Below are 15,368 nucleotides of genomic sequence, written 5' to 3' on the forward strand. Positions count from 1 at the left end.
GAGCAGAAAAACCATTTTTGTCGTATAGCAAAGAATTGTTCAGTTTGAAAAGTAAATCATATGTCATATGGTTCACTTTTTTGGAAGCATTTCATTTACATTGTATATTTTATTATTATAGAAATAAATGCTTCATATGTTAATCATTCATAATTTAATTAATTTAAAATTATTATTTCCAACACATGATCTTGAATTCATCGATAACGCTTATATTGTTAATTGTTACATCCATGGCAAGAAAGAATGACGACACTGTGTTCATAATTAAATGTCTCTTCACATAACCCTTATTGCTAGGAATTAAAACTCATAATTACATGTCCCATGAGACATAATCAAGGTAAACGGTAAAATTTCCCCCCGCAAAAATTGACAGACTTTTTTGTATCAAGAAAGATTGCTATATGACGCTTCCCGAGGGTACACCCGAGTCCGCGTTGTTCTATGGTTCTGGCAATCAATATTTCGAAATCAGTTTTTGCGAGGTTACTTATAGCTGATCGAAAAATACATAATATATGGTCCTTTAGCTTAAATTGCCTAAAACTCATTTTAACATGTCCCTCCAGCTACAATCCTCCAACAGTATTTATATCATTATTTAACAGTATTTATCAAGCTTAAAATTATAATAACAACTAGAAGCGACTATTTCACGACTATTTTTTGAGACATAATTCAAACCGATAGTCATAGTAGTTCCAAAGATATTCGATATTTTCAAAACTTCCAGCTATAATCCTCCACCAGGGCTGCAGCAAAGTACCTTTATATCTCTGCTATCTTTTGACAACTATTTCTGAAATTTGGCATGTCATTACGACAATTTTTTGAGACCTTAACCATGTCGATAGGCCTTACCGTTTGTACAGAAGAGACTGGAGGATTATAGCTGGAGGCCTCTAGCTATAATCCTCCATAAAGTATAGCTCTAACTCCGAAAGTATGATTCGACTATTTTTTTTGGAAAACACGACTATTTATGACTATTTCACGACTAATTTTTGGCATCATCAAAAATAGTTTCTATTGAGTTTAAATTTTGGAGGATTGACATATTTTATATAGTCAATCCTCCAAAATTGAAACTCTAGCTGGAGGGACATATTTTAACTGTCATTCGGAATAACCCGCAGTACCTATTTCAGAATTACCCTCGCTCGTGCAAAGAAAAACATATCAGATTTTGAAACGAATCACGAATTCCGTGGGTATTTAAAGAAGTCTGTTAAGTAAACAGAGTTTTAGGTAGTATATTCAAGTATACAAAGCGTCCTTACATTAATCAAAATGACCCAACCAGTCCTCATAAATTGACAAAATATACGATCATGTATCCAACTCACCTAAAAACCTTACGGAATAACCTTGCACCTTATACAGGGTGTCCCAAAAGTCAACGTCATCCCTTAAAGGGCTGATAGGTCAGCTCATGAGAGGCCAGAATATCACAATATGACCTTAGTAAAAACTCGATAATTTTCGAGATATTGACACTTTTATAAATTTGCTGAAAATCGACACCTTGGATCAGTTTTTTGCGTGCCGCCGGTACAAAAATCCATATTGTTAGAATTTATTTGGTGTTACATCACTCTGTATAGCCCTGCTATTGATCGCAGTAAAAAAAAATGTCGAGTAATGCTGTATGTTTAAAAAAAACACGGTTTCCAAAGTCATAAAAGGTAATCGTACTTTTTTATAAACAACTTTGACTCTACATACTGTAAAAAAAATATACCACGCAAACCTGGCACCTTATTTAGAAAGATTGCTCATTTAATGCAGTTTCCAAAATGGTATAAAACGTGCTATTGTTTCAATTAACAAAAAAGTTATTGCTATTTTAGTACAAAACGACCTCGATGTAAAATTGTTTGAAGGAAATTTATCTGACTGAATTTATTAAGGGTAAGTCATGTTGGAATGAGTAAAAGTAAAATAGGTGGTGTGGCCGGAAGTGGGAAAAGAGACAACGTTGTCACAGTTAGTAAAAAAACCGCATTTTGAGTATCTTTCTCGAAAAAAGTGGACTATAGCAACTCCACATTCCCCATAAATGTAGCGCATGGTAACGTACATTCCTGAGTAGTGCTAATGTGTGATATTGTACAAGTAAAACGCTTACACATGTACATTGTACACCCACAGTATCCAAAAAAGAGACAGATCAGTTTGTCATTAACATTACCTCTAATTACTTGTTATTTATTTTAAAGAAATTGTTAAACAAAACATAACTCTCAAAATTATGATTATGACCATTAGTGAGTATTATTTTTTGCTGATTATGTACTTAATATAATAATGTGGTGTTATAATTTTGAGAAATAAAAATAAAAGTCAATAAATGTTTTTTTTTAATAAGGTGTAAAAAACGCAAAATATGTTTTATAAGAGTTTGGTAAGTTTTTTCTTAGCTATTTTTGCGTTATCTATGTTGCCACGGCTGACCCTACCACCTATTTTACTTTTAATCATTCCAACATGACTTACCCTTAATAAATTCAGTCAGATAAATTTCCTTCAAACAATTTTACATCGAGGTCGTTTTGTACTAAAATAGCAATAACTTTTTACCATCACCACCTATTTTACTTTTAATCATTTCAACATGACTTACCCTTAATAAATTCAGTCAGATAAATTTCCTTCAAACAATTTTACATCGAGGTCGTTTTGTACTAAAATAGCAATAACTTTTTTGTTAATTGAAACAATAGCACGTTTTATACCATTTTGGAAACTGCATTAAATGAGCAATCTTTCTAAATAAGGTGCCAGGTTTGCGTGGTATATTTTTTTTACAGTATGTAGAGTCAAAGTTGTTTATAAAAAAGTACGATTACCTTTTATGACTTTGGAAACCGTGTTTTTTTTAAACATACAGCATTACTCGACATTTTTTTTGACTGCGATCAATAGCAGGGCTATACAGGGTGATGCAACACTAAACAAATTCTAACAATATGGATTTTTGTACCGGCGGCACGCAAAAAACTGATCCAAGGTGTCGATTTTCAGCAAATTTATAAAAGTGTAAATATCTCGAAAATTAACGAGTTTTTACTAAGGTCATATTGTGATATTCTGGCCTCTCATGAGCTGACCTATCAGCCCTTTAAGGGATGACGTTGACTTTTGGGACACCCTGTATGTACTTACTTACTTTACTTATTCCCAATCTCCCTCCGCTGGTGAGCAAAGGGCCGAAGTGAAGCGTCGCCATTCTTTACGATCTTGGGCCAGCTCAGAGACATCCGCCCAAGACATCCCCGCCTGGCCCATTTCCTTTTTCACAGAGCGCTGCCATGTCTCTCGCGGTCTGCCGAGTCTTCGTTTACCGCCCTCGGCGTGCCATGTCAGCGATTCCTTTGGGACGTCTTCAGTACGCCTTAGAACGTGTCCTATCCGTCTCCATTTGCGTTCTTTTACGGTTTCTGCTACAGGTTTTTGATGTGTTCTGCGCCAAAGTTCTTCGTTGGAGACAAAGTCAAACCAACGGATCCCTAGGATATTGCGTAAGCATCTGTTTACGAAAACCTGTAGCTTGCACCTTATGCCCTCTAAAATAACGGTAAACTTACTTACTTATCAGAATCATGTTTTAGTTTAGGGAAGATGACATATTATTCAGGGAACCCGTTATAAAGGACCTACCTAATGTTAAGGTTAAATAGTTTCATAAATAACTTACCACAGGATGAGCACGGATGATAAAGCTGATAATGACGGGAACCGACGCGACGCGGCGCTGTGGTTGAGCTGGGAGCGGGTGATACTGCGACATGTGGGGCGGAGCGGCGTGGTTGTGCCTGGGCGTGCTGTGCGCGGCGAGCGGCGCGGCGCGCGCGGTGGTCGGCGGAGCCCCCTCCGCGCCGCCCGAGCCCGACGCTGCGGTGGTCTTCGTCCAGCGGAACTCACTCAGTGCTCGCCTCGAGGGCACCCGGGATGACAAAATTGGATATTACAGCTTTCTTGGGATAAGGTTAGTTATAAACTTTTGTACTTACTTACTTAGGTATAAGTAATATTACTTAATTACTTACTAAGCCTAAAATCATAGTCGCCTATCACTATACCTACTTCATTTGAAAGTACTTACTTACATCTATCTATCTATCTATCTATCATGGCTAGCTGATTTTCCGCATTTAGCCTCCAAGGTGGGCGATAATGCGTGAAATACCTATGGGGTGACTAGCTATTAAGCCACCCAAGCTCACGCCAGAAAGCCAGTAGACGATCTAGGTTGCTCATGACTTCCCGGAGGGACCCCGGAGATCCGAGGATTTTTGATCGTAGTGTCTCCACGCCTTTGCAATGTAACAAGACATGAGAAGCTGTTTCATCTTCCTCCATGCAACTTCTGCAAAGAGGAGTGGTGGAGATTTTCATGCGATATAGGTGTTTATTTAACCGGCAGTGGCCTGTTATGGTAGGTACTTATCACGACACGTAAGTTTGCTCTGTCCAAGCATAATAATTTCCGTGTTAGTTTAGTATTAATTAGTGGTACAAAAGCTTTTGTTTGTTTGCACTCGGCACTGTTACTCCAGAGATTGGTGTGGCATTCTGTCGTTCGGGAACGCAACCAAGAGCGAATTTGGTTGAAAGGGATCGGTACTATCGGCTCTGGGCCTATTGGTGCAGTGTCTGATCCCTTTCGTGCAAGTTCATCAGCAGCGTCGTTCCCCAGCGACCCGCTCTGTGCCCTTTTATCCACTGGAGGGTTATGGTATTGTTTTGTGAGGCAAGCGATTCTAGAGCTGAGTGACACTCTAGTACTTACTTACATATTTGATTATCACGATGTATTGCGAGGAGTCTAGGTCATAGAATAATAACTAGTACTTACTTACCTAACTAGCGTTATCTCGGTGAAGGTCTGGACTGGAGGCTTTGAGAGTTTTGAGACTAAAAGTAGGATGGAAGGATCGAGCGGATAGATTCCTATTATTTTCATAAATGGTAGGTACTTATACTAAACCTTTTATATGGGGATCCCTCGTCTCTGACATCCGATTCAAAACCCTCTACTTGCCGAAAGTCCCGGGTTCGTATCCCATCACTGATATGTGTTGTGCTGCTATGTAACAAACATAGCATCTTTTATCAGAAATCATAAACCCGCCTGCCAAGAGTGGAGATTATGCCCTCCAGGGTCCATGTAGTGCCCTGCAGTGGACTGTATTACTGTATTACAGGTGTTTGTTTTACTTATGCTTTTCATACGTAATGGGAATGGGTTTAAAGTACTTACTGTAGGTTATGTATGAAATTACTTACAAGCGTTGACATAATATTAAGATTTTTAAGCACTGAATTGAATTGAAATTTTATTCATGGCAATCTGTCGGGTGTGCCAACAATCTGTAGCTGTAGGTATATTTTTTGTATCATAATATACTTACAACAGTATTGTTAAACAGTTATTTCTGATCACTTTCTGATTGAAATCAAAGATCTATGCCCTCTATGCCTCTATGTCATGATGCCATGTATACATCCTTCATACATCAATCACAAGCACAAGTATAGTGCCACAAACTTATCTGTTCCGGTGAGAGCGAACTAAATTGGTCCATATAATCTATGTCATGTCAATATGAAATTCATTAGTAAGTAATGAGGTATGGACCAATTTAGTTCGCTCTCACCGGAACAGATAAGTTTGTGGCACTATACATCACATTGCGCGCATAGTATGCGCTTCGACCATATAATCAAAGAGTATGCGGCCATTCACGAAGATTCTAGAACGTTCGTATTACTTTGCTATTATCTTAGTGACTCGCTAAGCCTGTGCGGGCGTAGCCTAGTCATGCGTGGTGCCAAAGTACCCCCTCGTCTCGACCGTTCCTTATTGACTTTGGGTAAGTACTAGTTATTATTCTGTGCTTGGGGTTTATAACTGCCTCTGTGGTCTAGTGGTAAGTAGAAGCTTCGCTTCACAACCCAGAGGTCCCGGGTTCGATTCCCGGGTGGGACCATCAATTTGTGTTTCTAAATTGTGGTTCCAAGTTTGATTAGGACATATAAAGCTGATCACCTGATGTCCGAAACAGTGAAACGATTCATGCTGTCGGATGGGCATGTACAGCAGTCGGTCCTGCGCCTATATAGCTCTCTCCAGTCTCCAGTCATGTCGGTCAATCCGTCCCATTGGGCTATGAGAGTGATAGAACAGAGAGTGCTCCTGTGTACTGTGCACACACTTGGGCACTATAATCCACTCCTGCGTAGATGGCTGATCTAAAATGAGATTGGCCGCCGTGGTCGAAATTCGGCTAGGGGCCATTATTATTATTCTGTGCGTGGGGTAAGTTTATTTATTTATTTCAAACTTATACTTAACTATCATTATAGGCTTAACCTAAGGGGCCGTCCATTAATCACGTGAGGCTCAAAAGGGGGGGGAGGGGGTGCTGAAAACCTCACGAAACATCACGAGGGGGGAGGGGGGGGTCTCGATGGACATCACGTGTATAAATTTTTTGTCAAAAAGCGGTAGGTATTTCTGAACCGAAATTTTAAATGGCGCAAAAATTTGAACGATTTGTAATATGACCTTGATTGACTATTGCAAATACACATAAATGTTTTTCAATTCAAAACGCTATTTTCGTTATATTTTTTCTAGTCAAAAATAGCCTTTACATAGACTTCCAAAAAAATACACGTGATCCAGTGGGGGGAGGGGGGGGGGTGTTCCCAAACCTCACCAAATATCACCAGGGGGGAGGGGGGGGTCAAAAAATGAGAAAAACGACCTCACGTGATTAATGGACGGCCCCTAATGCGATAGAAAAGCATAACCAATTAACTTAAATAACATACAGTGTACAACGCTGTTCTTGTGAATGCACTCAGAGAACATGAAAACAGATCAATGTGTTCCGCTATAGTGTTGAGCGTGTGCAGACTAGTGCAGAGCGCGCGTGAGGGGCGCCCGGCCCAGGACGTGGGGCGCCGCCAGCAGCCGCGGCCGCCGTCGCTCCACGTACCTTTCCGGGACATTCATACCTATCCTATATCGTAGTTTATTTTCTCTATGACCTATCCTGCTTAACACTTCAGAATTGCTCAATTAGCCATTCATAATTTTAAAATTTGCCATTCATAAATATTTTTTTAAAGTTCGAGTTATTATTCTGTGCTTGGGTTGGGGTACCTCAAGTTAGGCGCTGAGCAAACCTCCTGCCTGTGCGGACGTAGCCTAGTGATGCGTGGTGCCAAAGTACCCCCTCGTCTCGACCTACTTACGTTCCTTGCCTTGGGGTACTAGCAGGGGGGGGTCAGTGCCTTAATGGCTGAACTTTTAGTACAAGGTAGCGCCATCTCTTTATATTACTCTTATTACCAAAAAAGATGTAAGATGGCGTTATGAACAAGACCATAGAACAATAACAAGACACATAGATAAGTAGTATTTGAATGTCAACATTGTCATGATCTATGGCTATTATGAAGAAATTGCGTGTCAGTGTCAGTTCAGTTGTCTTACAATGTCTCGCAAATAACATGTTTAATTTTTGTAAATAAAAGCCTATATTCTCGGTATATCGTTATTTATAAATTTTATATACAAATAAAAATGATGTGTCAAGAAAAAGCATCTTTATGAGCTAAAAGTGTTTTTATGAAATTCTTGCGACCTAACAGATTCCATATGGATCCAGGTTCCACGTGGTTCCACAGGAACCGAGCTGAAATGGCGGCACTGGCAAAGAGCGTTCGACATCTTCATATCCGCTGAAGATTAAAATACTATGTGTACCAAACTGATAAATGTCGTCAAAGATTTGCCTCGCGAGGATAAATGATGCACTATTATCTTGGACGAAATGACTTTATCACCACAAGTGCATTATGATGCCGCTAGGGGCAAATTGAAAGGATTTTCTTCTCTTGGGAAACATTAAACTAGCAAAACATGAATTGGTTTTCATGGTGAAAGGAATAAAAAAGGAATACACACACCCACTCGCATATTATTTTACAAGTGACATGAACAAAACTGAACTGAAACATTGTTATATGCGAGGTAATAAATAATTATATAATAATTTGTTTTTTATTTATTGTTGCATGTAGGTAGGTACATAAATATGTAGATTGAACTTACATTTAGCTAATAAATGTAATAAGTAACTGTTGTGTGGTGTAACTACGTTAAGGCAAATATGTCTTACTAGCGGTTCCCGTGCGCTTCGCTTCGCCTTAAAAAGTTTTGGTCGTGGGAATTCTGGGATAAAAAGTAGCTTATGTTCTTTCTCAGGGTCTAGACCGTATGTATACCAAATTTCATTTAAATCCGTTCAGTAGTTTTGGCGTGAAAGAGTAACAGACAGACACAGTTACTTTCGCATTTATGATATTAGTTAGGATAGTTAGGATTAGGATATCATTATAGATTGAAGTTAATAACTTGTGATAACAATCCTTACTCCTTACTAATATTATAAATGCGAAAGTAACTGTGTCTGTCTGCCTGTTACTCTTTCACGCCATAACTACTGAACGGATTTGAATGAAATTTGGTATACATACGGTCTAGACCCTGGGAAAAAACATAGGCTACTTTTTATCCCGGAATTCCCACGGGAAAACTATTTAGGGCGAAGCGAAGCGCGCGGGAACAGCTATATCTATATATACAGGGTGTCCCAAGGGCACCCTGTATGTATGTACAATGAGGCTGAGAAATAAAAAGACATGACGCTGTTCAGTATGACGTATAGAGTATGACAAAAAACTCCTTGAGATGCCACTCTTTTCACAATTATTTATTTTTTCTCTATGGGTACTAGTTATTACTCTGTGCTTGCGGTAAGTTCTAGTTATTATTATGTGGGGTTACGTTACGGTTGGTAGGTAGGTAGGTCGAGACGAGAAGCTCTATTTTCATACTTAGCTTAGGTACTAGCGGGAATGTAGCGAACACTTACTCTGTATTACCCTGATTACACTTACCCCCGGCCGATCCTCGACTAATGAACGGCTAGCAATGGACCGAGTGCTCGGCCGAAAATGTACTGTCGCCATGTGGCAGTGTTGCAATTTGTTTGTGTTGGTGCAGATACGCGGAGCCGCCGGTGGGGCCGCGGCGCTTCCAGCGGGCGGTGCGGCGGCTGCCGGCGGGCGAGGTGGACGCGCGCCGCCCCTGCCCCCCCTGCCCGCAGCAGGACCCGCGCCGCCCCGGCCAGCTGCTGGGACAGGAGGACTGCCTGTGTCTCAGCATCTATACGCCAAAAATGCCTGGCTCTGAAGAAGGTCATTTATACTATTATATCACTTTTACTTAGCCGCCGCCGCCGTCTGCAATATTGAAGTTTTAGAAAAATGGGCCCATATATGGTGTCGGCTTTTTGTGAACTTTTTCATTTCTCTCGAGTATATATTATATGTATACCTATGTGTATAACGACCTTTGTACTTATATAGCTTATTTTATAACTAACAGGTAGTCCAGTGATCATCTTTATTCACGGTGGAAACTACCAAACAGGATCCGCTAACGCTTACGGGGTAAGTTTTTTATGTTCCTCCTTACCTAAATCTACTAAGTACAGTCCAACTATAAAGTCGTGACATTAAAGAGTGCGATTTTGCAAAGACTATTTATCATTATCAGTTATTTACTTACATTTACATACATTTTAAAAATAAAATACGGTCTGTAACAATTAGTTAGGATCCACTTCACTACAGTACACTACACTACATCCTTTGGGAGAGACGACTGCCCTCTCATGCCTTGTGCTGTGGGTATGGCCGCAAGGCATGTGTTGTCAACCAAATAACGTCCACTGGCCTCTCTACCAAGAATAAGTATACTTATTAAAATTATTTATTTATTCAGGGTCAACACTTGGTGCAGCAAGATACCATCCTGGTGACCCTACAGTACCGACTGGGGTCGTTAGGGTTTTTAAGTACGGGCCAGAAAGATGCAGCAGGAAATGTTGGCCTCTTTGATATGCAAGCTGCCTACAGCTGGGTAAGAAAATGACCAATAATATATGTTAATCAGTTGTTATCCTTTAATTAAATAGTAAGCCGACCGGGTATCAAAAACTCATTCACACTCCACACCACACCATCGATCGATGATCGGTCCAATCATTCCAATGCGATTCGATCCGATCACGCGCTCTATGGAAGTATACAGAAATTACAGAATACTTCCATGTTTTTTTAGGTGAATGACTACATAAAGTTTTTCGGCGGCGATCCATCCCGCATAGTGGTGATGGGCCAGGGCTCCGGCGGCAGCGCGGCGTCGCTGCTGGCGCTATCCCCGCAGGGGCGCGAGGCGCGGGGCGTGGTGGCGCTGTCCGGCGCGCCGCTGTCCCCGGGGGCCGTGCGCCGCGACCCGCTGCGGCAGGCGAGGGACCTCGCCGCGCGCACGGGCTGCCCGCCCGAGCCGGCTGAACAGCTTGTGGCGTGTCTCCGGGCCCTACCCGTAGAGAAAATTATTATGGCAAGTCTACACTTTTTTTAACACTAGTACTTACTACAACTTACTTAATAAGTCTGTTTTTGGATTTAGGGGAAGCATTATTATTCTGATTCTAATATTATGTTTTCCTGATAGAGTTATTGAAAAGTAAGTAAAGTTATAGTTGGTAATTCCTCACATGTTCCCATCTAACTAAGTACCAATCTCTGCTACAGGCTGATTCGCAGTTAAACACTGAGGGCATGGTAGACACGCAAGCATTCCTCAACGATATCTCGGGGCGGGACGGGGCGGGGGCGCGCGTGGAGGGGGCGGACGACGAGCGCGGCTTGCCGCCCCTGGTGGAGGCCGCCCCCGCGCGCGCGCTGGCCGAGAAGCGGCAGCGCTGCCCCATGCTCACCGGCGTCACGTCCGCTGAGACTTCACGAGCCGTTTATGGTCAGTTTTAGACAACTGTACTTACTCATGCTTTAGTTATACTTATTATTCTTATTAAAAGTTACAAACAACCTAAAGCTTATCAGCCTAGACGCAAAAATTAGTCGTCGTAAAACTCGTCGGTAAGTACATACATGTACTTATTGTAATTTGCAGGCAAATACTCCAGCTTCCTTGGTGACAAACTGACACAAGTGAAGGATTTCGTAAAGAATGAATTGGTGGGCGGTCTCCGCGGGGTGGTGCAGGGCGTGGAGGGCCTGGTGCCTCTCAAAGCGCTGCAGTCAGCTGTGCCCATACCGCTGGCCGACTACTACCAGGCAATACTAGAGGGCTCCGTGGACTCGGCTAATGGTCTGCTAAAGATAGCAGAAGCTACAGGTTAGTATCTAATTTACGAGTCATAACTAGTATATAAGTACTATTCAAATGAGGCATTTTGTTCCACAAGCTGCATGCATACCTATGTAATATATGTACTAGTATATGACATTCTAACAGGTCTCTGATTGATTGTTCTAGCTGATGCACTCTTCAATTTACCAGCCTACAAAAGTGTAGAAGCTTGGAGCTCGGCAGCACCCGCCTACTTGTACAGCTTCGAACACGTGGGGAACCTAAGCCGAGGTTCCCATTTTTTACCAGGTTCCGCATTGACTGGTCAGTAACTAACATAAGTACTTAGTTAATACATTTTAAATTGACACGTATTACCACCTGTAGACTGTATTTTGCCCAAAACCTGGGAATTTTTAATTATACTTACTTATTAAGAAAAATATTTTTACAGACGATACTAACGAGGTACATAAGGCAAGTGGGCCTGCGCACGGAGACGAGCTGGCCTACATATTCGAGCCGCTGGACGCGGGCGGCGCGGCGCTGCCCGGGGCCGTGTCCGACACTGACAGGAGAGTCCGGGACGCCTTTGTAGGGCTCATAGCCAAATTCGCACATAATCTGCAGCCGATAGAACAGAAAAATAACTCCAAGGTTACTTCATTTGTCCCATTTTCCGACAAAAACGGTGGACAATATTTGAAGATTAATGATGAAATAAAAGTAGACAAAAATTTCAGGTGAGACCTTGTTTCAAAATAGAATATACTTAATAATTACTTATAGGCTCTTTGATAGTTGTATACATAGAGACATAATTAATTCGGATAATTTATATTTTTGTAGATTTTGCCAAATCGGTTTATGGGGCGGCATGGCGGATAGAGTAACAGGCAGCCTGTGCAAGGATGTTCTGGGGAACTTGTTGAAGATGCCGGTGAAACTGCCGAAGCTGCCGATGCCCGGGGTGCCCGCGGTGCCCGGGGTGCCCGAGGTGCCCGGGGTGCCCGAGGTGCCCGAGGTGGCGCTGGTGCCCAAGTTGCCCGGCCTGGGCCTGGGAGGGCAGGGGCAGAAGCAGCCCAAAGTCACCATGAGACCGCTCATATCCCCATTTAGATTTTAACATAAATAGCGTAAGTATGTATAACTGAATAAATGTGACGATAAATGCTCAGTATTCTTTTTTTAATTCATGCTGCGCCTGCGCGTACTTACTCGTATTGATAATAAGTTAGGTACTTTTATATTATGCAGAAGCTCATATATATTTATTATATGTACCTACCTAATTATGTACACTATCTCCCACAACGCAAAATATTTACGCCGACCTTGTGAAACAGGAAAGCATTAATCTGGTCCAGATAATTTTATGTAGAGTTCGTTTTCAAAGGCAAGTCGATTTTTGATAGATACACAGATGTAGTTAACCCAATAATCACCTAAAAACTGAAATGGCAGTAGACTGGCCATATCTTCAGAATAGTCATTAAACTGTTGAGGTAAGTCCCGGGTGGATACTAAATAATAAGACAAGACCTATGCTTTGCGAACAAGAAAATCAGACGAAAGTGGCGTCCTCTGTACCTTACCTAACATACCCTCTTGCTGGTAGGTCATTATCATGGCGGACTGATCTAAACTAAAATACAGTGAAACTATAAAGTCCTGAAATTAAATGAGGGCACAGCTATCTTTCATGTAGCAACCCTATATAGCGAAATACAACTGACTTTGATACTTGAAATTTTGCCTGTGAACTTCCTACCTATTTATGTATTTTAAAAACAACTTACCATCCACAAAAAAGCTCTTATACTAGCTAGAAGGTGTTAATATGAAGGCTAATAGTGAAACCAATAAATATTTATTTAGATAACGTTATTAAAACTGTATAAAATATCCAGATTTGTTGACGAAGGACACACATAGTAAAATCATCAATTTCTCTTTTTAGACGGCCTGTTCTGTTTCTTCCAGGAGTTAGAAATATTCCATTATAGAGCCCTCTTTTGCAATATGCCAGACGGTACTGCCCGGTACTCCTATAATATAAAATAAAAAATGCTTATTTGAAAATACCCTTAAGTTAAGAAGAACAGAGTTACAGAATGAGAATTTAGTAAGTAAACAAAAAATATAACACAGTTAACAATAAACAGACAAATTAACAATAAACAGCTTCAGGATTATTACCTAAATAATCTACTTAAATACCTATCATATTGTTAAACATTGTTCTAGATATTTGGTTACTGTGAAATACTCGTCCAATTCAGTCGTTTTCTGTTACATCATTGGAGTAACAATAGTCTGTATTTTCTCGTATTAACAACATATCTATATATGTCTATCTGATTGACACGGTGTATACGTATTGGATGGTATAAAAAGCAAGCCTCTTTTGCAATATGCCAGACGGTACTGCCCGGTACTCCTATAAAATAAAATAAAAAATGCTTATTTGAAAATACCCTTAAGTTAAGAAGAACAGAGTTACAGAATGAGAATTTAGTAAGTAAACAAAAAATATAACTTCAAGTATCAAAATGTTATGGTTTGACTCAACTTAAACCAACTCAGACCTACAACCAGCTGAATGTAAACAATGTTCGACTTGGGCTCTAAACCTAGGTTTATCGATAAATGAAGCGTTGGTACTGATAAAAAATGAATTATTACAATTTGTACAATGTTACATACCCGTCATATACGCTGTACGAGCGTAAAAATCCTCCAAATTCGACAAAATGTGTCCAGCTTCATGTTCCGCTAAACATTGTATATAAACTCGATAAATAACTTCCCTAGCTTGACTACGAATATTTTTCTTCTTCTTCCTAATTGCAAACAAGCGTAAATAGTTGTTTTTATCTAGATTATCCTAATAATTAATAAGAAAATTGAAAAAACAGCCAACCGCCAACTGCCATAAACAATTGTTATGACTTTTATGTTTTTTTTCTAATGGTGCCAGGCTCCTGAAAATTTTAGTTCCTCAAACATTAATTTCATGAATTAATAGTTTCACTGTAAGTAGGTTGGTACTAGTTATTATTCTGTGGTAAGGGTTAACATACTGTTTAAATACTCACTAGGTGTTTTGCAATAACAAATTGCAACTTATCATTATCAGTCAACACAATAACGCAATACATTCAATAAGGGCAAGGCAAAGTACAGGATGACAGCTGTTGTGTAAAAAAAAATATTGAAAATATTTAAAATAAATTGTATATTTGTATTTAGTAGAATTTTATCAGTAAGGTCCCCGAAGATTTTTATCGTGGTATGTATGTAAGTACCAACTGTAAAAATCGCTCGTTCCCAGTTAACCTACTTGGATGACTAACATTTGAAAAAAAAACAGCCTTTCCATTTATAATTTTAAATGCTATTTAATATATAAATACTATTAAATAGGTAGTTACTCAACAAAATGTATGAACTTTGAGCTGTAAGTATGTGTGTAGTCTAGCTTCGCTTCAACTTTGCTATGAATATAAAGCTCAACACGATAGTAAAAATTATCCACGCTGCGTTGTACAGTTCTCCCATATTAATAATGCACATGCAAATCTTCGCAAACTGTCGTATTCCCGGAAACACCCGAATCATTGAATCGTAAAAGCACTTGCATTTTGATCCTTGTTCGAAAGAAATAGTAGTCAATATCATGTGACACATAATCGAAAACAATTTGGGCGGTCGGTGGCTGTCACCGATCAGTCAAAGGTCTCAAGGTCAAGATCAGTATTACTTTTGTGGAATTATAAAGAGCTGCAATTACACATCGTTCTTGTTATTTTTTTCAAATGTGAATTTAATTTCTACTTTAATTATTTTTGACGACGCCATATTATGAGGCACATTTAAGAATAAAATATACGTCACATTGATAGACTTCACTTAGCCAATAAAGCCACACCCAAAAGACCAAGTTGTAATTGTTATTGTAATTGTGAATGATCAGCGCTGTAAATACTTTTGAACTGAGATTTTAATGTAAACCTGTGTTTTAAATCCATATTTCTTCTTCTAACATAAACCTTGTGTTATTCAAACCTTATTTCATCCATATTAACCAGCTTGGGCAAGACATTTGAAAAGTACTGTAACATTT

The 15,368-nt window shown here is 39.9% G+C and overlaps 1 protein-coding gene across 1 annotated transcript; it reads left to right on the forward strand.

Annotated features, from left to right (window-relative positions):
* Nucleotides 1-3,768: 3,768 nt before the first annotated feature.
* LOC119694137 (carboxylesterase 1E) lies at nucleotides 3,769-12,419 on the forward strand. Its single transcript, XM_038119825.2, has 10 exons — nucleotides 3,769-3,991; nucleotides 9,086-9,279; nucleotides 9,470-9,534; nucleotides 9,869-10,006; nucleotides 10,208-10,489; nucleotides 10,684-10,906; nucleotides 11,063-11,287; nucleotides 11,429-11,566; nucleotides 11,697-11,985; nucleotides 12,092-12,419. Exons 1-10 carry the CDS (start codon nucleotides 3,792-3,794, stop codon nucleotides 12,366-12,368), a joined length of 2,031 nt encoding a protein of 676 aa, XP_037975753.2. The 5' UTR covers nucleotides 3,769-3,791; the 3' UTR covers nucleotides 12,369-12,419.
* Nucleotides 12,420-15,368: the final 2,949 nt, after the last annotated feature.

Source organism: Plutella xylostella, chromosome 6 (genome assembly GCF_932276165.1).
Source record: "Plutella xylostella chromosome 6, ilPluXylo3.1, whole genome shotgun sequence".
NCBI classification, from domain to species: Eukaryota; Metazoa; Arthropoda; class Insecta; order Lepidoptera; family Plutellidae; genus Plutella; species Plutella xylostella.

Coding starts and splice junctions, on each gene's coding strand:
- LOC119694137 (XM_038119825.2), top strand. CDS start 3,792: ATGTGGGGCGGAGCGGCGTGGTTGTGCCTGGGCGTGCTGTGCGCGGCG. Junction 10,007..10,207: donor TGCAAGCTGCCTACAGCTGG/GTAAGAAAATGA, acceptor ATGTTTTTTTAG/GTGAATGACTACATAAAGTT. Junction 10,907..11,062: donor GACTTCACGAGCCGTTTATG/GTCAGTTTTAGA, acceptor TGTAATTTGCAG/GCAAATACTCCAGCTTCCTT.